At 39.9% G+C, this 24,237-nt stretch overlaps 1 protein-coding gene across 4 annotated transcripts in view; it reads left to right on the top strand.

Moving 5' to 3' along the window:
• Positions 1-24,237, top strand: part of Mthfd2l (methylenetetrahydrofolate dehydrogenase (NADP+ dependent) 2 like) — a 93,963-nt gene that overhangs the window by 50,324 nt on the left and 19,402 nt on the right. For 3 of the 4 annotated variants that reach the window (XM_040747390.1, XM_040747389.1, XM_040747392.1), the window contains one exon: positions 18,164-18,289. The exons of the other annotated variant lie outside the window; for it this stretch is intronic. In XM_040747390.1, the coding sequence (XP_040603324.1) occupies positions 18,164-18,289 (126 nt within the window). The remainder of the gene's footprint in view (positions 1-18,163; positions 18,290-24,237) is intronic. 4 annotated transcript variants of the gene reach the window in all.

The following is a 24,237-nucleotide window of genomic DNA, read 5'->3' on the forward strand; positions in this document are numbered from 1 at the left end:
TCTGTACAGAAGCTCTTGAATTTAATGTGATGCCATTTGTTATTTCTTGCTGGCATTTCTGGGCGATTGGAGTCCTATTCACAAAGTTGCTGCCAGTGCCTTATACTTTGAAGTGGGTTTTTGTTATGTTGTTTTGTTTGTTTGTTTGTTTTGATATTTAAAACTTTCCATTACTACAATGCAATCTCTGGTAAATTTTGAGTTCATTTTGGATAGGGTGAAAGATAGGAATCTAGTTTTATTCCTCAGGCTGGAGAGACCTCCATGAGCACAGGTTGTCATCTGGTGATCCCAAAAGGAGAGAGATAGTCCCCTAAGAGATGGCAGTGCTGGCAAGCAGCTGGGGTGGAAGAGTGCCTCATTCCTCTGCTTTTGTATATCCAGTTTCCCAGTGCCATGTATAGGAGAAGTCCTCCCTCTCCAACACACACACACTCACACACTCTCATACACAGACACACGCAGAGACATACACAGGCACACAGACACACAGACACAGACACACACACACACACTCCACCAGGGTATATTTTTGAAATATTTGTTGATGATGGGATGAATACAGCTGCATGGGCCATTTCTGGGTACCTTGTAATATGATGTTGGTCTCTGTCTGGCTTTGTGCCATCTATGTTTATTGCTATGACTCCATGGTGTCATTTAAAATTAGTTATTGTGCTACTTCTAGCACTGTTCTTCGTACTGAGGTTTGCTGTAGCCCAGGGAATTTTGTGACAGTGTATGGCTTTAGGATTTTATTTTGTATTTTTGTGATTAAGTTCAAAAGAATCTTACTGAGGATTGCACTATGGATGGCATTCTGTAATGGTCATTTTTGTAGTATTGATCTTGCAGATCATGAGCATGGGAGGTCTTTCCATCTTCCAGTATAGTTTTTTTTCCTTCAGCAGTTTATAATTTTCATTGCAGAAGTCTCCCCCTGTTTGATTGTGTCTAATCTTTTATTTTAGGCTATAATACATGAAATACTTTCCTTGATACCTTTCTCAATATGTTCATTAATGGTATATCGAAAACTGACTTTTTTTTCAGAGGCAGAATTCCTTTAATGACAAAAAAGGAAGGGCAGCAGTCTGTCCATGGAAGTAGAGACTGTGAGCCCTGCACAGCAGACTTGGGGATTTCATATGGCAGAAAGGGGGACTTTGGGGATGGAAAATTCCAAGGGCAGATCTTCTCCCTGCAGTCGCACAGTGGTAGATGCCAGCAGGGGCTGGTGTGTTATCCTCTTATCAGAAGCTCCCTGGATCCTAACAACCCACAGACACTATCCTCGGTTTCCAGGCCACTTGAGGCTTTTAGGCCATTGACCCTTTATTTCCAGAACCTTAGGACAGATAAAAGGTAGGAAATGACATATTTGCTCACTGGTTGCTTACTGTTGAAGGGGAAATGGAGTGGGGAGCTAGTCTCTGTCCTCAGAATCTAAGGAGATATAGGACATGTTGACTTCATATATCAGGAGAGTTTTAACTTGCTTGTTAAATTGCAGTGGATCCTGCAATCATGGAGAAACGTTTGAAAACAGTTTATTAGACAGGGTCTAAAGTGTGTGAGATGAGACCCTGTAGGGGAACTGGCCAGGGTAGCCATTGTCTAATGTGGACCCAGTGGTCCCAGTGGTGGCCATGATTTTATTCAGGAGGAACTTTTATAAAACATTAGAAGAAAGGATAAAAATGTAAGCATAATGATAAAGAGGAATGAGGTTTCCAGGGGGGAAGGGAGTAGTTGGGAGGGAGCCCTAAGCTCATCCTTAAGAGAAGACTTTGCATTGGATTTTTATCTGCTCCCTACATCTGTTTGTCACATCTCAACCAGTTTGGTTTGTTAGTGTGGAAGCAGCATTGTTCCTGAGGGAGGGCAGAAATCCCATCCTCGGCTGTAGCCAGGAGATCTACGCATCACAGCAGCCCAAGAATCAAATTAGTCCTGAAGGATGTAAAGCTGATCTGAAATCTCTTAAGACTTTCTGAGAGCCTGTGAGACAGAGAGATGAACTGATGGAAAGAGGTCCTCCCTTCAGCTGTGTTAGTTCCGAGTCTCAGAAAACTTGACTACAGTGGAAAGAAGAAGGATGACTTGGGTGGCCCATTAGTTCCCTTTCAGAGGTCACCTGAACTGCTGTTGGGGTTTGGGGCTACACATCACTCTAACTGCGTTACAGCTGACAAAAGGAACAAAGTAGAAAGGGCTGTAATTGAGTGACTCAGAAGAGGGCCAATCAAGGGATCACAATAAGACAAGAGACGGCCAAGATCCACAACATAAAACAGCCACTGAGCAAAAATATATATTCTCTGAACATGTTATAAGAAGGAGGTAACATCTGTATGGTAGTTTGAATGTAATTGGGCCCCTATAATCTCATAGGGAGTGACACTCTTATGGGGTGTGACATTGTTGAAGTGGGTGTGGCCTTGTTGAAGGAAATATGCCACTGTGGGGGAGGACTTTGAGGTTTCCTATGCTCAGGATACCACTCAATGTCTCAGTCACCTTTCTGTTGCCTGCAAGATGAGGGACTCTCAGCTACTCCTCCCCTCCACATCTGCCTGCACACCACCATGATCCCTGTCATGATGATAGTGGACTGATCCTCTGAAACTGTAAGCGAGCCGCCCCAATTAAAGGTTTTCTTTATAAGAGTTGTCATGGTTATGGTGTCCTTTAACTAAGACAATCTGTAAAAAGTGAGACTGAGTGGGGATTGGGGGGGATGAGGGGGTTGGTGGGGGGTGTGGGAGGAGGGGAGGGAGAGGGAACAGGAGCTGTGAAGCAACCTTGTTTCTAATTTAAATTTAAAAATAAAAAAGACAAAAAAGTAACACTCTTAGTTCCATTATAATTCCCACTGAGCTCATAGTTAGACAACAGGATAGCTTTGTTCTTATTAGAGTAAGAGAACATGCAAGAAATCCACCCAAAGAATCCTTGGCAGCCTTTATCATCGGCATCAATAAGACTGGTGGTTTCCCTGATATCATCGTCCTTTAAAAGATGTAAGGGCATTGGTTTGATGGAAGAGCTTCAGACACTTTTTATTAGCCAATATAAGTTGGGTTGGCCATAAGGTCTCCTCTATTACAGGCTTGTTAGGTATATTAAAAGATAGAGTTTATAAGGAAAATTTTTGTTTTTTGTTTTTACTTTATTCATTTATTTTACATCCTGACTTCAGGTTCCCCTCCCTTCTTCCTGCCTACGCTCTGCACCCTGCGAATCCACTCCTCTTCTGTTTCATGAAGAAAGTTTTAAACACCATGGTTAACATGAGTTCTGTGTAGTAAGGAGAAATGTAATCACATGGCTGTCTGGACCATTTCCCAGAGGCCCTGTAGACTGATTATGTAACTATAATCTTCTATTTGTTACAATGGACTTCCACACAAGGAACAAGAGCCTGGAACCTTTGTAAGAGACATCAGTGAAAGTCTGCATATAATTCACAATTTAAAGTATAAATAAATTCCTACTTGTTTTTTATTGGATTGTCTAGCAATATCCCAAGGACACTAGTTGGATGTTCTAGATAATTTGCTAAGCCTGTGGGTTTGATAGCACAGTATCTGGCAGCCTCTTTTAATCAGGGAACATGGGTGGTGAAGGTATGGAAGGACACATTATAGCTGTGGAAGTACTCTTGAGGGAGTGTTCCATAGTTCCTAAATACAGCTTTTAGATTTGACCTCAGAATTTAAGATGATAGGCCTGTTTTGCTCAGCAGTGGGAGAAACAGACAAAGCAGTGCTGAAGAAATCTAGTCTTGTCCTGTATATGGAATATATGATATAGGTATAGCCATAGATATAGATGGCTATGGTTATAGATGGATATCGATATGGCTATTGATATATCAGGAAGAGAGCCATTCATGAGAAGTAGTTGTCCAAATAGCATTTCATATGGTGGAGTATAATGTCTGGGGAATATTTAAAGAACATTCTGATCATTTTAATCTTAGTTATACGTTCCTTCTTGATGTTTAAGACTATATAAGTAGCCAAAATTAAGTTATGATCTTGTCCAATGGGATCTATTCCTGGAGAGTTATTAGGCTTGTCTCCTGGATACTTTGTTTCACCCATTTTTCACCTATGTGAGGACAAGTCAAAGGCCATTCTTGGACTGACTCTGGCCTCTGCTGGAAGTACTAAGGAAATATTTCTGTATGTTGACTCTCCCCTTTGTAGACTGGTTTGTGGTGATACATTATTTATGATTTATTCAAGCTTCAAACTGAAGATCAGAAAACAAAACAGCCAGGCATTAACTCTCACTCTACTTCAGACTGAAAGGTGATCCTGGCTCCACCAAACCTCAGACTGCTTTTTCTCCTCAACGTGGCTGGAGAATCCTGACACGTCAATGTCTTCTTATCCTCAATGTGGCTGGAGAATGAATCCCTCCTGTATTCAGTGTGGCTGGAGAATGAATGCCAGATACTGACTACTGAAGACCCTGCTCCTATCTCTTATACCCCTCTAGTGCTGGGATTAAAGGTTTGTGATCCCAGGTACTGAGATCATCTTTGTGTGAGCTGTTTCTCTTTGGAAATGGATCAATCTTGTGTAGATCTGGGTGGCCTTGGACTCAAAGAGATCCATCTACCTCTTAATCCTGAGTCCTAGGATTAAAGGTGTTTACCACTACCTCCTAGTTTCTGGCTGCTAGGATTAAAGGCAGGAGCTCTGTTACTCCACACTCTTGTGCATGGTGACCTTGAGCTAGCAGAGATCTGTCTACCTCTACCTCCCAAGTGATAGGAATAAAGGTGTGTACCACCACCACCTGGCTTCTATAACTTGTAGAAGACTTTGCTTTCTGAATCCTCAGGCATGCTTTAATAAATCATGAATAATATATCACCACAAAGGATGAAAATACTTTCCCTTTTTAGTCCCTCAGATTACATTAGAATAGCATCTAAGAATGGGCACTAAATACCAGAATATCAGTTACACCAGCCTGGTATTTTAAGCTGCTGTATAATATTTTAATATGAAGATATTCTAAATAAATTTTAACTAATATCTATTTTAGCCAGTTTTGTCATTGTTGATTTTCGATACTATAAACTAACATCAAATATTATCCCTAAGTTTAGTTCCTTATTTTCCTTAAATAACTTACTCAGAACTTCATAACTTATGCAAGCTTTCTAGTTTTCTTTCCCATTCTGGAAACATCCATCCATCTTAACCTTTATGAATAAATCCTTCTTAACTAAAACAATTTCCATGTTTTCATCTTTATAACATTTTTTAAATTTCTTAATAGCATTAACAAAATGAATTTACTACTTGTTATTAGAAGTTTCTCCCTGGGGTGGGAGGGTAAGGAGGACTAAGCACCATCTATGTCTTCTTCATAAGGTCCCAAAGGAAAGTTTATTTTCATCCAAGTTCACCCTGGGTAACTAGTGAGTTTGTTGGAGTTAGTTACTGAGAACGTGTAAAGGAACACTGCTAGGGGTATGGGTGGCTCAGAAGTAGTCACACTGAAAAGTTTTTATTCAGCTTGTATAAGGACATTTTATAGTCACATAGGTAGCCATAAGGATCTAGTTTCCTTCTACTACACATGGATAACAATTTTCCCAGCTAGTACCATTTTAAAAGTGATTGTCTCTTTTCTAATATGGTTCTGGCCCCTTTGGAAAAAAATCAGATGGTGGAAGCAGTCTGAGTCAAATTTTGGACCATCTCTATTCTATCAGTCCATGTTTTCTGTACAATACACTAATAAAGAGATGGAAGGGATATAATTGGGGAGAAGGGGTAAATATGAGTACAACATTGCATGGAATTATAAAAGAATGATTCAGAATGTTGTAGTTAAAAACAAAATTGGAAAGGAAAGGAGACTGGAATTATAAAGGAACATTTTGGGATGCGATGTGTATCTGGGACCTCAGCAGCCAGGAGTGTGTCTTGTCCATCACTATGCTTCTTGAACCTGTTGAAGAACCTTGCTCTCAGCAATAGACAACTTCCTGATGAGTTCAAGTGCTCTTCATCAGAAGCCAGGGGCTTACCTTAACTAGAAGACGAGGGAGATCAGTGTAGGGGGAGAGAGTCTATTTTGACCCCAGCCAGCCTTGGAGTCTTCTTATTCCTTGTTTGGGGCTGTTCCACCTCATGAAGAGTGAGTATGGCTTGCATCAGCGTCACTGACTTGGGGCTTGCACCTGCAGAGTTCAAGGTGAGGGAAGGAGCGGAAACAACTGAGTAAATGATGACTGTCTTCAGTGGAAGAATTAGAAAACACTGCCACTTTACTTTCTAGTGTGGGTAGGAATGTGAGCCCTTCTGCGGATGAGATCATTGTTCCTGTAGGCTAACGGTATGTGGCCTTGCTGGTGTTTCTTAGAGACATGTGCTGACTGGCAGAGAGCAAACAGTTTCACTGGGTTTGTAGTCAGTTATTCTCAGCTGTGGCTTTGCAGGAGCACTCATGGACATAGTTAAATCCAGAAAAGCAATAAGTCGGTAATGGAAGTGTTACACACTGTGCTTGTATCACAGTTTGCTTACAGGCACTGTTCCAAGTGGGCTGGAGAGTCTGGCTCTGTACCTGGATACCTGCTTTAGTTCAGGTTTTAGTTCAAAAGGAGAGCTATGGACAGGAGGGGGTCGTGTTAGCATCTACTGTACCTCTTCAAGTAACTTTGTGTGAAGTCCTTTTCAAAACCACACAAACAAAACCTGCTTATGTAGCGAGAAAAGGAACTGGGGCTCTGTTCACATTTCGAATGAGTGCATTTGTTTTTTTATTTCTGGTTAGGTTAATTAATAGTTGCTTATTTTATGTGAACCTTTATTACAAAGCCTGAGAAGTACAGAGAACCATGAATGTGCGCTTCATACCTGTGGATGGGACAGAATCAAGTACATTACACATAGTTCTTCTGTGAGTCTGCAGGCAGAGTGCAGGTGATTTACTGTTGGTTTATACTTGACACACACATAGTTCTGTCTTTTATAGTATATATTTATGTGAAGTCCAAAAATAGCAAATCATCTAAGATTTGATTCTTTATAAAAATGAATAATTATACCTATCTCACTTAAAACTTTGCATCTTGTAAATGGCAAAATTAGGTTTAGTAAATACTTACTTTTGAACAAACTTCTTTATGATTTATTGTCAAAAAATTATAGACAACAGAAGCAAATGTATACAATTCTTCGCCACAAAACCTGTGAGGCAGTTTTTAAAATGAGAAAGTAACCTACAGAAAGGTTGCAAATCATATGTCTTAGAAAGTGTCAGTGTCCAAACTATATAAACAACTAACAGCAAGACATGAAACAACTAGACCCAGGGAAAGGCAGCCTGATTTACAACTGGGCAATGGAACTGAACAGACCTTTACTCCAAAGAAGAAAAAAAATTGTCATCAACAACATAAACCCGGGAAACTCAACATCACTAATTATCTGGAGAATACAAATTAAATATACACTAAGCTATCACACCAAGTCCATTAGGATGGCTGCTATGGACACGGTGATCATACTTGCTAGTACAACAAAAGCATCCTTATTCCATTTGAATGAAAACAGACACAGGCACTGTGGAAAATGCTATAGCATTTCCTCAAAAAGGAAAAAACGTAACCTAGCAATCTAGCTCGTAAGTGTGTATCCAAAGGAACAGAAATCAGTATCTTGAAGTATTATCCGTATTCACTTGTTCATTTGAACATCAGTAACAATAGTCAAGGCATGTAATTAAAGTGTTCACTGGTAGGCCAATAGATGAATAAAATATGACATTAAGTAGAGTATTATTCATTCATAAAGAGAAAGAATATTGAGATTCCCTCAGTGGCTCAGCTGGTAAAGTTCTTACTGTGTAAGCATGATGACATGAGTTTGGCTCTCCAGCACACACACAAAAAATAGGTGAAGTGGCACAAATACATAGCCCTAGAACTGGAAGAAATTCTCTAGTCCCCTGTCAAGCCAGACGTGCCAGCTTGAGAGATTCAGGTCCACTGAGACCCTGACTCAAAGAGTGATGTGGAAATGACTGAGGAGGGCACCCCACATTGCCTCAGCCTCCATATGAAAGTGTGCACACGTGCACATGTGCGCACACACATGCAGACGTATCTCCCATACACACTTAGAAAGACCAATTGTCCGTGGCATATAAACCTAAAAGACAGAGATGGACATTAGAATGATGATTTCCAGAGCTGGGAGGAGGGAGGATGGGTGGTACTTATGGGTGTTGTAAAGTTTCAGTTACATATGATGAATAAGTCCCCTGAGACATGTTTATCCATAGTTAACAATACTTGGCTGTGTAGCTAAAAATCTTGCTATGAAGGTAGGAATTATGTGAAGTGTTCTTATCCCCTTTAAATAACCAATTTGAAATTAAATTTAAAAGATGGAAGAACTTTGTAAATGATGGATATTTTATAGCATTGATTCTGATGATGGCTTCATAAATGTATTCTTACCTCTAATCTCATTAAATTGTTTACACTTAATAGAGTTTTTATGTGTCAGTCATACCTCAGTACAGTAGCATAAAATTTTTAATTTAAATTTAACCCACTACATTATAGGATTAAAAAAATCACGGCTAAATGGTATTTATTCCATAAATCCAAGATCAATCTAATATTGTAAAATCAGTTTAGGTAACTTTCTATGTTAGCAACTAAAACCAAAATTCAAATTTTACAAATATTCCCAGAAAACTAGGAGTATGAAGAGACTTGTCTACATGCTGAGAAATATTTGTAAAAATCTTACAGGTAATATTGTGCTCATTGATAAAAAAGCCAAATGCTTCTTGTTAGGTAACTCTATTCCTCGGGGGAGATATGAAAAAACCATCTAAGTACACCAGACAGAGAACTGGCAACAGGCTTAAATAGGGATAACACTAATATCCAACTTTGTAGTCCAGTGAGTTTTATTGAGGACCTAGAGGAGTATGGGTAAGGGGATACTTACTGAAACAGGAACAACTCAGACAACTGTATCACCCAAAGCCCATCCAGCAGGAATGATGACTTACAAAGCTGTAACCTGGAGCACAGGACATAATTTGAAAGCAGCTCAACAGGTTAGAGAGTACCTCTTTCCAGGCAGCTCAACAGGTTAGAGAGTATCTCTTCCAGGCAGCTCAACAGGTTATAGAGTATCTCTTCCAGGCAGCTCAACAGGTTAGAGAGTATCTCTTCCAGGCAGCTCAACAGGTTAGAGAGTATCTCTTCCAGGCAGCTCACCTTGTCTGATAGTCCTTGTAGCTTATATACACCTGTGGCCAGAGGGACCTAGTGATTCTGCTCAGTTTCAGGGACTTCTGAAGATTCTGAGTTGTTTACTTCTTGAGCTTGATATGCTTCCCTACAGGGTAGAATATTTTACCTCCCTTTGGAACATCCTATATCTTATATAAGATGAAATATTTTATATCTGAGGAAATTGCTACACAAAATTTAAAGATCAAGAACAAGACAAAGATATCTCCACTAGCAGCCTTGGTCTAACATTGAGCTATTATTCTATCTAATACAAACAAGTAAAGAAAAGCATATATCCACGCTGGCAAGGAAAAAGTAAGGCTGACTTTTTTTTTTTAGACAACACGGCCATGAACGCCAACAATAAAGTGAAATTGGCACTAAAATCAAATCAATTTCATAATTTAATCTATAAAGCTTACAGAATATATAATCATCATAATAGCATAACCATGAATAACTATGTACTCAAACCACCAACACAAGATCCATATTATTCTAAGTAATTTGTATCTAGTATGCATGTGGCTCTCTTATTTTATCCACAAGCCTTAAAACACTGTAGTGTTTGATGTATATTTTGTGTTTCTGAGTTCACAATGCAGAAAAAATGAGAAAAGGGGGCTTGGAAGATTAGAAAAATATCCAAAAGTCTGCTAAGAGCATAAGAATGGGCGTTACCTTTGAGAGATGCTTTCTCTACACAATTCTTACAGTTTAAAAGGTAGAAGAGAACATATTATGGGTTTTTATCATTTTGAGGTATAAACACAAATTTGAGCTTACGTATCAGTGATATAGGGCTTCCTATTTTATTTCTGTGCTTTCTGAATATATCTCTGTTAGTGTGTACCCCTCTATAATATTTATCTATATTACTGAATTTTCAGACACAGTAAATAGATTTATTAGATGCTATAAATGAGAAGTCATAGTATATAGTGATTTAAAAGAGTAATAGCATACTTTTCCCATTACTGCCTGTGGAGATGTTACGTATCAACTAGGAAAGCTAATTTACTGTGCATATGTAATTCATTTTAACTTATGGAGTATGTGTCAAAATGTTCTCAAGTATTTTAGTTATAGCCAATAATAAGAAATCTATATTGTATTGGTGCTATTGTTGTGGAACTAACCATGTAAAACCTCAGTATATTATTATTATAACCCATGAGTCTGTGGTTTGGCAGATTCCATTCTAGGTTGGCCTCAGTTTGTCTCAGATTGATTCATTCATATATTCAAAAGTTGATGGATTGCTTTTGAGTTTGAGTCAGCCCTAGCCTCTGCTATAGTCAAGGCTTCTTTGAAGCACTGTATTTACTCTACATGTGTCCCATTCTGATCATGAACCTAGTGTACACACAAATGTGGACAGAAGCATGGGAGAGCAGATGGGAAATGCAGGATCGCTAAGGGTAGGCATTGCAATTTCTGCTCCATTCTACTCCACATTGACTCCTACACCCAGGCCCAAATTCAGAGTGAACATTTTTTCCTTTTGAGTGGGAGGTACTGCCATGTCCCTTGGCAGGAATATGAGTGTGCTGGAGGGAAGAAGGTGGGACAGGAATCATTAGGCCTCTAATGTACATGCAACACGTTTCTTGTCTTAATCCATATATAAGACAATTTTAACCAAAGGATACACACCTCTATTGTATGTATTGTTTTTTAGTATATGCCAAGTTATGTTATACTGTTATTATTCTTTTAAAATACTGATGGTTCCCAGATAGATTGTTTTATGAATTATTCCATTTTGGCTGCCATAATAAGATATTGGATGGTAGATACTTTATGGAAAAAATATATGTTTAGTTCTTAGGTTTGGAGACTGAAGGCCTTAGTTCAGTGTTGACACTGATGAAGACATCACTGTAGATGATATAAAATTATAGAATCATTTGGAAAAAATCACTTGAAGGGACAAAAAAATGGGAGATTAAATGGTCCCAAATAAGCTACATTAATACAACCAAAAACAGTACTTCAGGGACATAACTACTTTCTTAAAGGTTGCCACACTAAAGAACAAACTTCTAGCCCATGAACCCTTGGGGGATACCCTCAAACCATAGCCTAACCCTCTTATAAAATGTATTGCATTATTTTGTAAGTAGTAGAAACCAGTGTTTAACCTACTGAAAGTCTTGTTTTCCCCAAGATTGAACCTAAATATCAAGATGTAGTGGAGACATTTAGTGTTCATGAATGTGTTTAATAAACACACATCCAATGAGACAGGCGTCATCTCTCTTGTTCATTGACTAGCTCACTATACATGTGTCTGTTGGCATGTTCCTTGTTTCTATTGTTATGGCGCCTTCGTCTTCAGATGCTATAAGTTTCCTGCTATTCCTACAGCACCCTGAGGTATGCCAGAACTCTCTGCAAGTGTCTTAGGCAGATGTCTGAGCTGGTTTTCTAGCTTCTAAATTATTAGAAATCGTGCCGCTTTCTCAGCCTCAACAGAGCTGGAAAAGGTGCCTTGGCGTTTATATTTCCTAAATGAAGTGCTGCAGCTTTGCTATCCCAGGCTCACCCACCTTTCACTGAGAACCCTGAGGTTTAAGATGCCACTTCTTCTCTTACTCTGCGCTGTTCCTATTTGCTCTTTCTGTTCTCTGGTTTCAACTGAGTCTTTCAGTCCATGGCTTTTGAAATTCTGAGTCTAGGGAATAAGTTCTTTGTTCTCTTTTTTTGTTTGTTTGTTTATATTGCTTGCATCAGCCATAGAGCATGGAACGTGTAGCTGCTGGTTAGATGATTAAAGGAGGAAGAACACGGAAGTGTCTAAGGCTGCATGTGAAGGAGGTGACCGGAAATACAAAACTAGTTTGTTCCTAAATATACACTTTGTTCTAATGTAGTAACTAGAATATCTGGTCTTTGGCAGTTATGTCTCTAAAGTTAAGAGATGTGACTACTTCCACACAGGGCTGGATGCACCAGGCACGGGGTCCTTTGGGATGGTTGTTGTCCTATCCTAGTCCCATCTTCTTCTTTCAGTTCGGACAGTTCACTTTCGCTTCCCTAATTGTTTTATAGTCTTAACCCAGTAAGCATTTTCCTTTCAAAGAAAATTTTAAGGGCCGGAGTGATGGCTTAGTGGTTAATAGCACTGGCTGCTCTTGCCGTGGACCAGCAGCTGCACATAGTGGCTCACAGCCATCTGTAACTTTAGTTTCGGGGCTCTGATACCCTCTCCTGGCCTCCTCTGGCAGTGTGCACATGTGGCACATCGATATATATTCAGGCAGAACACCAATACTAAAAAAGTAAGAATAAATACATCTCAAAAACGGAGAAAAAAATCCAGCGGCTGGGAATTATCTCAGAAAAGTGTTTGCCTTAGACCATGTGGTTCGGGCTCTATCTCAGAATCATATAGTCCTACACTGGGAAGGTGGAGATGGCCAGATTCTACTGGGCCAATTCCAAGCCAGGGAGAAACCATGTCTCAAACAAACAAATGCTAGACAGTGCCAGAGGAATGACACCTGAAATTTTCCTCTGTCCCCTATGCGTATGACACAAACACAGATGCACAGAATAAAGCATTTGAAATATTTGAAACCCATCCCACTTGACTTCTGTGTCCTACATTATTGAATGGTATTTGACAATATAGGCCTTTAGATAATTAACTCACCAGCCTCCAAATACACAAATACAGTGATATCCTTTTGAAAAAAGTAAGATATGCTTATAGGAAGAGAAGAGAAGCTTTTATACCACTAACTTTTCAAGAAGATCATTCGAGGCATTGTTACCCTATGAATTTCTAAACCCCACCAAAATTCTGTATTTCAAGCTGATGCCCTCAAGTACAGATCAAGGCCCTTAGCTCTGTCATGAACCTGTCACTATCCTGGTGTCCCCAGATGTTCTCCTTATTGTGAACATGATTATCATGACATGCCGTAGCCATACACATACGAGACAGGAACCAAAGAACAACAGAATGAACAGGATGTGCTGTGGGACTGTCTTCTCACTCTTCATTTGGCAACATCCCTTGAGACTTCCTAGAAATAATAGAAAAATTCATGGGGGAAATATGCTTACTCTTAAGGGAGTTATAGTCAACTAGTGTGCTGTGGTTTCTGTATGAATGACTATACATGACTTGTGTGTTGAACACTAAGTACTAAGCTGGTGGCACTAGTCTGGGAGGGTCTGGAAACTTTAGGAAGTGGCGCTGAGCTGGAGGAAGTAGGTCCCTCCTGGTAATTTGTCACTGGTCTCTTCCTTTCCCTTTCTGTGCCTTATGCCCACCCTGGTATCAGCTATGTTCTCTCTTGGCTTCCTCTATGATGAGTATCAAAGCATTCCTTAATTTTACATTTTCCTCTCAGGTCTTGTAGTCCCAGCTACATACGCATAACAAAGACAGCTAGGCTGCATATATCCCTAATGTGACTGCCTGCAGAGCAAATAAAGCTTTCAAACATTTCCTGATCCAGAAGGAGACATGCATTCATACACATTCCATTGCACTTACTCCTAGTATTTAAGTAGGAGGCTACCTTCCAGCTGATGGAGTGATCCACCTGAATAAGCATCTCCACCGTGCTAGTTTTATATCTGAACTAGAGTTCTGGTCTTGTTCCCAGCCTCACATCTGACTCAACATTGTGAAACTAAGAAATCATTTAGCTTCTCAGTACCTTAAAGTCTAGCTTCTGTGAATGAGGATAATGGGCAAACCTCTCTTGCTTCATGACTTGATGTGAAGTTTAATTAGGTAATTTTTACAGAGCTCTTTGAACTCTAATTAAAGTCATGTGTAAACACAGGGCTTCCTTTTATCAGGAGGCCTGTACCGAGCTGTTTCATGAAGACTTGAAGATGGCTATGATAGGAGGAGCTAAAGGAAAGAGACTTTATTTTGTGTCCATGCATGTGTGTGAACACAGTTCTGAACCAGTCACGTGGTGTATGAAAACACCTAGTTAGGACTGCATTTAATGAGATGTAATTTCACACTCACACCAGTGGTAAAGACTCTGCTTTATACTGAGGAGAATTCACACTTAACCACTAGTGAAGGCTCTTTGCTTTATACTAAGGAGCATTCACACCTACACCAGTGCTAAAGCACTAAGCAACACTTAGCTCCAGGAGTATGGAGTGATACCTGCAGCTTTAAGTATTGACATCCTATTTTGTTCAGTACATTTTACTTAGTCAATAGTGGAGAAGTGCTTAATTTTTCTTGTAAAGAATCATAGAATGACCGTGTAGTTGTGGTTGAGTGATTAAGGTGATGGACTAGAATCATAGGATGGTAAATTACCACAACTCTTTAATGTGAATGTTTGTGGGTACAGTGCCCCCAAATTCTGCAATATTAGTAAGAACTCTCTGGCATCCCCTTTTGATCCTCAGTTGAACTCATCTGGACGCAAAGTGTTGATTTTTAAATCATTGTCAAATTAGCTGTGATTTTATCATGAATAATTTGCACCCATAGGCTTTAAGGAGACAGCAGGCATCATTTAACTTGACAAAGATAAACTCCAAAATCCTAACCGTCTTTCATTATCCCTTCCTCCAAAATTTTCTACCACCTATACCAGTAGTGCCACAACGAAGTTATTAGCACAAGGGCCTTTGGGAGATATTTAAGATCTAAGTCATGACACAAATTTTATTTATGATTTCTTTCTTTTCTTAAATAGAATGATTGAGTGAGAAATATACAAAGGATCAGAAATGAGTTAGTTGGTAAAAGCAAATTTTTTTCTTGAAAAATTGGAAAGGCAAAGCGAATATAGAAGCTGAAGACTTGGAAGGCATTGTGGGCAGGGAGGTTCCAACGTGATGTAGATGATCAGCATTCATGCAGCCCTTCAGGGTACAGATTTCCTTGGGGACAGCTGACAAATAAAAGGAGTCTGTGTGTTTTCACAACTCGCATAAGTTGGAGGAGACAGAATACTCAAAATAAATAAAGCAGATTTATTGCTCACATAAAGGCAGCGAGAATAGACAGAAGCATCTGGTCCTTGGCAAGCCAGTCTTTCAGACCCAGGAAAGTTCCTGCCCATAGTCCATGTTGCATACTGAGGAGTGATTCCGAAGTGAAGCGCACCCTAGGTTTGTTTACTGTGGTGACATTTGGATCTTTGCATATAAGCTCTACAGACACTGTTCTAAGAGGGATGAAGATAAAGTCTGACTGTTTAGATGCTGCCTCTTTATCTGAGGATGTCCTGCCCATAGGACTTTGTGAGAATTATAGATGGGAAGGTATAGAGCTGAGTTTGTCTAATCCCACTTGAGGGTACTTCTACAAGAAACTCTTCCAATTTCATTCTTTCCCTTCTGAACATTTCTGTTGAAGAATGAAAAGAGTATACATTTTTCATTGTAGCATATTTTACTATTCTTAAAATGTTTGAGTTCAGGTCTACCACCTTCATATGTATGCCCTCCTTTCATTCCTTGGAACCTTAGAGAGTAATTCTACCACTTATTCAATTTAGCATATTGAAGACTTGTTTACCGCTTTGGAGCCAGTGGGACCTGGTAGAATGGAGCTGGAAAGGGAGGCCAACTAAAGTCTCCTACAGCAGCTGACTTTACTCAGAGAATCAGGCAGTTTATATTTTGATGGTTAAGAAGAGTCACATGAGTAAAAAGTACAGTCACAAGGGCAAATCTCAGTGGCCTCCGTGGATGTTGTTATAGGCACAGTTATCATCAGGGTGGGGATGTACTATTTAACTAGTTACAGCTCTTTCAGTAGGCACTTTCATTCAACCCTCATTTATTCTAGTAGTCATCAAAGGCCCTGTGGAAAATTTCAGCAAGTTTGATGCTTCAAAATGTATCCGTGGCTTTCAGAATACAAGTAACCATGCCTACATGGCTTATTAATACAAAATTTTGGAAACAGTGCAGGAATAATAGTAATTCACTTGATGAGTTATTTGATCTAATTTTTAAGTTTCAATTAATTGATGAAATGGGAAAGGATCACAGTTTAGATTTATATATTATTTTTATATATTGAAATTCTAAAAAGAAACATAGTGAAACACTTGTTATCTTTTGATGTTAGGAAAATTCTTATTTTTATTTTGTTCTTAAACTTTTAAATATTATTCAAAATTTCTACAGTGGGCATAAAAAAGAAACAAATAACATTTTTTCCATTTTGTAATTTTTCTTGAAATTAAAATGCAGTTCAAATTTCCTTGTACTTTAAAATTTGTGGTTTCTGTCTATTGCCAGTCTGATATAGTCTGAGATATCATAGTACTTAAATGTAGACTTTAATAATGGCTTAAGAGTATAATAGCCGAATTTTAATAACTATTCCACAAATGCTGTCATTTGAGGAAGTCTGCTGCAGTTGTAACCAGTGTATGTCTCTTTTTCCTAAACAAAGAAGAAATAGGATTTCATGGCTGTCTTTAGAGGCTGAGGGAAGTCTGGTCAGTGGCTACGTTAGACTGACTAAGGCTGAAGTCTTTATCATAGCTTGGGATGTAAGGAAGACACAGCTCAGAGCTGGTGACTCTACAGTTAGAGAACAAACATCTGTGGTAGCTACATCTGTTTTAGCACTGACCTTTTTATAGGCTTGAAGATCTCACCTACACCAAGAACTGTATGTCACAAGGTGACATTTTAGCCATTTGGAATGCTCACATGAACAGCTGAGATGCTAGAAGGCCTCTAATCACAGAGTAGATAGGCTTTAAAAACCAATGTCATATTAAATTTATTATATTAAGGAGCTGCCTGCAAGGGACACGTGAATGTGAATAAATCACCTATCAGTCATGACACCATCAAGAGCACTGCTGCAGAGGGAAGAAAGTCACCTAGAAGGGGGTCTTGAATCTGAATGGGTTCCATTACTTGTTCACTAAGAGAATGTGAAAGCACTAAGGAGCTTGTCTCGGGATCTCCGCCTCCAATGACTGGCAGCATCTCCTTTCTACTTCTCAATGTTTGGCAGTCAGCTGCCAAAGATCACACGCTACAGACAGAGATCATACACAGTGCTCCAGTGGTCCTAGCCCACCCTCAGTATCAACTGCAGCCATGAGTGAGCCACACTAGTCATGCCTTCAGATGACTTCAGTCAGAATATACCTGACCATGGTTAAAAACCATCCAAGTCTGCTGTATCTAGCTGGACTCAGTCAGCACACACATGAGACATAATAATAAAGTGTATGCTAAAGCAATGTTCAGGCCTCAATCAGTAGACACTCAAAAACAAAAAACTGCAGCGTTATTGAGTGTTAGTCAGTACTGCCATACTTGAAACAAAATTTAAAAGTAGTTCTACATCACAGAGAATGGCATATTATTTCTATAGGTCTCTCTTTTCAACCAGAATGGAGTAACAGTGAGGACAGTTACTATAGCTTACATTTTTCAGATCCTATGTAGTCATGTGAATAAAAGGAAACAGAAAAAGGTGACATGTCTGTGGAGCTGGTGGGATGCCATCGTGGTACTACTTACCACAGTGTGGAGAGTACAGACTATGATTATCACAGCTTTCCTTCCCCTTCTATTGCCTTCTTCCCAATTTCCAAGTTGCTTCCACTCTACTCTGAATCAGCGGGAGCCTGGCTTGTCTCTGTGCCTCCGTGTTAGATGAAAGGATGCTACTCAAACAGGTGCTCACATGGACAGGCCAGGTAAACAATCTGTGAGAGGAGAGGACAGCTCCAGGTTGGCTGCTCCTCAAAAGCCTGATGCACTTCCTTCATCGTCAAGAATCAGATTGAAGCTAGCCTCTTACTTGCAAAGGGTATAGTTACATACTCTTAAAATACAGGACAAAGTCTAAGTACAGGACAAAATCCAAGTGTCTCACAACTCTTCTGTTCGCAGGTATTCCCAGGTTGATTACAGCTGATATGGTTAGAGAAGGTGCAGCAGTAATTGATGTGGGCATCAACTATGTTCAAGATCCTATGACAGGAAAGACAAAACTAGTTGGAGATGTGGACTTTGAAGGTAAGAACCCAATCCTCTTGTTAAGTGAAGGGGAACAGAGATTCCAGCCTTCATGCTTTCAGAAAGAAACGTTCCTTACGATGTGGACAGTACTAATACTCATCACTGGCCCCTCAGTAGGACAACATTCTTATAACCCCTCCCTTTTCCCACCCCCATTCTCTTCCTTTTCATGATCTTCCCTTTCTATCTGTATCATTCATTTTTTCCTGTGTATCTATTCTCTGAGGTTGAACCTAGGGCTTTGAACATACACCTCACCAAAAAAAAACTGTATCCTAGATTCTGCTTTTTAACAAGAGAGAGAGAGAGAGATAGAGACAGAGAGACAGAGAGAGAGACAGAGAGAGACAGAGAGAGAGAGAGAGAGAGAGAGAGAGAGAGAGAGAGAGAGAGAGAGAGAGAAGTCCACTAGGTTTCCCAGTCTGTCCCTGAATTTGAATTCCTTCTCCTTCTGCCTCCCAGGTAGCTGAGATTACTGGCCTGTGCTGCCATACTTGGCAATATTCAGGATGAAATAAATTTCTTACTATATAGTTATTTTTTAGATTGTATAAGTTTTCTTTTTTGTTTTTTCTTTTTTGTTTAAATTTTTACACGTTACTCTCAGTTCCCTCTCACTCCCCTCCTCCCCCGACCCCCATTCCTCCCAACCTTCCACCCCACTCCATTCCCTCTCCACTCCACAGGGAGGGTAAGAGCTTCCATGAGGGATTTTCAAAGTCTGTCATATCATCCCAGGCAGGGCCTAGGTTCTCCCCCATGTGTCCAGACTGAGAGAACATCCCTTCATGTGGAATGGGCTCCCAGAGTCTATTTATATGCCAGGAATAAATACTGCTCTATTCTCCAAGGTCCCACGGATTGCCGATGCCTCTTCTTTGACATCCAGGTTCAGGGTGGGGGTGGGGGTGTCTGAATCAGTCCCATACTGGCCTCTCAGTCATCAATCTGGAGTCCATGCATTCCCCCTTGTTTAGGTCAGCTGCCTCTGTGGGTTTTGCCAGCCTGATCTTGATTCCTTTGCTCATCACTCCTCGTTGCAACTGGGTTCCAGTAGTTTGCTTTGGTTTGTAACTGTGGGTGTCTGCCTCTGCTTCTGTCAGCTACTGGATGAGGGTTCAAGGATGGCATATAAGGTAGTCATCAATCTTGTTATCAGGGGAGGGCATTTAAGGTAGCCTTGATGCCAGTTGGTGTCATTTTTGTAGATCTGTGAAGATCTCACTAGTGCCAGATCTCTCCTCCAACTTACAATGGCTCCTTCTATTATGGTATCTCTCATCCTTCTCTCCTCTATTCTTGCCCTAGATCAACCTTCCTGCTCCCCCATGTCCTTCTCTCCCCTCTTCTCCTCCCCCTCTCTTTCTCCCATCTCCATCCCCCCCCCCTGCTCGCAATCCAATTAGGAGGTCTCATCCCATAACCCTGATCTAGGTTACCATGCATATCTCTCTTAGAGTCCTCCCTGCTTCCCAGACTCTCTGGCGGTGAGATTGTAGGCTGGCAATGCCCTGCTCCATGTCTAAAACACATATATGAGTGAGTGCATACCGTGTTTGTCTTTTTGTGACTGGGTTACCTCACTCAGGATGGTTTCTTCTAGTGCCATCCATTTGCCTGCTAATTTCAAGATTCCATTGTTTTCTTCTGCTGAGTAATAGTCCATTGTGTAGATGTACCATATTTTCTCTATCCACTGTTTAGTTGAGGGGCATCTAGGTTGCTTTCAGGTTCTGGCTGTTACAAATAATGCTGCTATGAACATAGTTGAGCAGATGTCCTTATTGTATGAGGGTACATCTTTTGGATATATGCCTAAGACTGGAATTGCTGGATCTTGAGGAATCTCCATACGGATCTCCAAAGTGGCTGTACAAGTTGGCATTCCCACCAATTTTAGACCCCTGTATTCTTTTGTTCTTAAAATAATTTGTATTATGTGAATTTATTTGGAGATGGGAGGCACTTGTGTGCTACCACATTCATGTGGATGCCAGAGGACAACTTGTGGGACTTGGTTTTCTTCTAGCATGTGGATCCCCGGGATCAGTGTCAGGTCACCAGTCTCCGTGACAAGCAACTTTCCTCATTTAGCCTTCTTGTCAGCTTTCTGTGGTTTTTATGATTGTCATTTTACACTATACATAGACATTTCTGCTTTATATTGAGTCATTCACTTTTTAAATTGCTTTTGAGAATCTCATTTAAGTAGTTTTTACACACTTTCCCCCCTTCTCTCCCCCTCTAACTCTCCCTATGTTATCCTACTCCCTTTCAAGTGTCTGATCTCTTCTACTGTAATTATTATTGTTATACATGTATACACGTGCATATATGTATAAATACAACCTATGGAGCCCATTTAGCAGTGCTCTTTATGCATAAATGTTTATGACTGACCACTTGGGATTGGATAATCTGTCAGGGAGATGGTTCCCATGGAAGGCTGATTCTCCCATTCTGCGCAGCCATTTATTGCCTGTAGCTCTTCATCTAGGGGTGTGACTTTATGAAATCTCCTCTATCCAAGTTGATGTGTTGACTGGTATCATTATATAGATCCTGTTTAGGCAAATATGTTATTGATATATCATGATTACAAAACATTTTCTAACAGTAGGGATCCCAGTACTCTATCCCTTAATGTCTTTCCACCCTTTTTCCAAGATGTTCTATGATCCTGAGGTATAGGTTTTGTATTGTAGGTGTACCATTTAGGCTGAAACCCCAGGGTTACATATTCTCTGCATTTTGAGCACTTGTGCTACAGGGGTAGTACCCTCTGTCAGCTGCAAAAAGAAGTTTCTTTGATGAGGGGTGAGAATTACACTTTTCTGTGGGTATGAAGATAAGTGTTTGGAATACAATTAAACATTATATTGATTTATGGAAGTAGCAGTAGTAGGATTGCTTCTATGGTTTGTGACCTCTTTCAGCCACATATCGGTGGTTAGATTTGTAGCACCAGACATGAGCTTCATCCTAGTGAGGACCCGAAGTCCACACAGCTGTTGGTTATCCCCAAGATATGAGTAACACTATGGTACTATTGAGGTTAAATGATCAGTCAACAGATAATTGTTGTGGGGCCTAGGCTTTAAAGGCAGGAATATTAATTGTTTCTCCTTTGATATCTTGCATACCACCTTTGGATACAATAAGAGTTAGTCTTCAGAAAGGAGGCTTCCGTGTCTGTTGCAAGGCTGATTCCTCTAAGTTCTGTATCTGAGGTGTGTGGTGTCTTAACCAATAGAGTCCTACCTTCCAGTTCTAGGAGGCAGCCAAGGGCAATGGTGACAGCCCATGTGTTTTTAGAGTGTCTTGGACTTCACTGACCAAAAATTGAAAAGGAGTCTTCCCATGATTGGCAGTGGAACTTTGTTAGATAGTCTGTCTTTTATTTAAACTATAAACTCTATTTAAACTATACATATAAAAGCACACACATGTATTATATATGAATTTTATGTAATCTTACAAAATAATGTTTCCCTATGACCCCTTTCAAATATCCTTAATGTTATTTATCTCCTCCTCTCCTCTCCCCAGCTTGAGTACCCCTCCCTTTTCTCTTTTCTTCTTCATAGTGCTTGTGTTCTATTTCACTCTTACAATGAGAGTCATCCCAGAGTATGTTTTCTAACTTAACTCAATCTTAGATATTGATAGTTATCTGGATGATTGAAATTGAAATTTTTAATTTTTTAGAGAGATGAAGAAGGGGAGCTCGGCTAAATTGCCTGATCAGGGAAGGATTTGACATGTCCAGCATGTAGTACTAACAAAACAATTCCAAATCCATGACTTCTCTCTACAGAAGACAGCTGAGCCCCTAGACACATACTTTTCCAGCTACCTGATCCCAAACAGTTTCACTTCCAATTCTTTGTCAGGGTCTTGCCTACTTTGATGTTTTCAAATTAGTGGTAGTCTTAGGCGCATGAACACCCTAAAGTAAGTAGAGACACTATCATATTTGAAATATTTGCAGAATGATTCTGATCATTCTAGGCTCAGCAGGTAAAGGAAGTTGTTACCAAGCCTTTTGACATAAGTCAGTACATAGGATCCACATAGTAGAGGGAGAGAGAACTGACTCCCACAGTTATGTCCTTTGGCTTCCTCGCGTGTGCATGCACACACATGTATATGTGCATACACACAAACAAATGTAACAAAACATTGAAAATGGGCTGGGCGGTGGTGGCACACACCTTTAATCCCAGCACTTGGGAGGTAGAGGCAGGCGGTTCTGAGCAACACAGTGGGACTCCTTGAAACACTTGATAGTTACAGATGTATCATTACAAACTACAGGAATAAGCAATGTGATTTTAAATTGTGGGTTTTATTTTATTTTTATGCGTATGGGTGTTTTGTCTACATATATGTCTATGTTGTGTATCATATGCATGCCTAGTGCCCAAGAAGGCCAGAAGAGGGAGTCAGATTCCCTGGAGTAGAGTTACAGACAGTTGTGAGTTATCTGGTGAGTGCTGGAAATTGAATGTGGGTCCCCTGAAAGAATAACCAGGCTCTTAATCACTGAGCCAGATGTCTAGCCCCTAAAATTTATATTTTAGACTTTTTACTGGAAACTTGTTCATCAGTTGATCATTTGTTCAGTTTAACATGATGTTTAACAAAATTTAAATGCAAGTGTCCCAGGGCATGGGCCCCAAATATGTAAAATTCTGGGGTGAAACAGGGACTAGACCCTGATTAAGCAGTTTAAGCCTCCTGGTTATGGAAAGAAAAGCATGTGTGCAATGTGTCCCAGGGGCAGAACAAGCACAGATGTACCTTGCGAAAGAGTCCACTACCGTCCTCACTGTCTCTGATTGCTAGGGACCCCAGAAAGGGTTCAATTCTAGTCTAGCCGCACCTATTCTCCACAAAAACACGTCTGCATGTCTAGTTACATGCAGAGATGCGCATACATGTGCTGGGTGTACATGCTGAAACATTCATGAAAGGACATCTAAAACACCAGCAGTCCGGGAACTGACCCTCGGTGTCAATAGATGGGGCCAGACGAAAACAAGTTTCTGTACAGCAAAGAAAACAGTCAACAGGGTTACAGACAGGCCGCAGAATGGGAGAGAAACATTTGGGCTACACTTCAGACAAAGAGCTAATATCCAGAATTTACAAAGTATTGCAGAAATGAATTGTCAAATGAAGAAAACTGCCCGTTAACAAATAGGCAAGTGAACTACATGGGAAAAGTGAACTAAATAAGAAAAGAAATATAAACGGCCAAAAGCTGTTTTTAAAAGTTCAGTGTCCTTAACCATCAAAGAAATACATATTAAAACTGCTCTGAACTTATCTCACCCGAGTCAGAATGACCATCATCAACAAATCTGACAATGAATGTTAGAGAAGGTCTGGAGAGAAATGCTTATCACTGTTATGGGATGTGTAGATTAATGCAGCCATTGCGGGATTCAGTTTAGAGATTTCTCAAAAAAATTAAAACCACAACTACCATGTGACCCTGATGTTTCTGTCCTGGGCAGAGTGGAACCGGAAAGCTACACACCCTGTCGCGGAGGTCTTGGCACTCCCATGTTTGTTGATGCTTTATTTGCTTTAGCAAAGGATTCTATCAACCTAGTTGTTCATCAGCTAACAAATGGATAATCAAATGTCGACATATATAATAACAGACTATTCCTCAATTCTAAAGAAAAATAAGTTAAAATTTGTAGGAAAATGGATAAACTGAGAATGAATAATATTAAATTATGAAATCTCAGAAAAAAATACATTCTCTTATATGCAGAGTATAGCCAATAGTATCTGTGTTCATGTATATAAACACATGTATATGTGAGTAGAACATAACATGAAGAAAAGAGAACAAGAGAGGCTGAGTGAAGGTGAAGGCTATACAGTTAATTGTTCTCCTAGATCTAATTCTACTCTGGATATTTTTGTTT

The sequence above is a fragment of the Mesocricetus auratus genome, unplaced genomic scaffold (genome assembly GCF_017639785.1).
Source record: "Mesocricetus auratus isolate SY011 unplaced genomic scaffold, BCM_Maur_2.0 Super-Scaffold_100006, whole genome shotgun sequence".
NCBI lineage: Eukaryota > Metazoa > Chordata > Mammalia > Rodentia > Cricetidae > Mesocricetus > Mesocricetus auratus.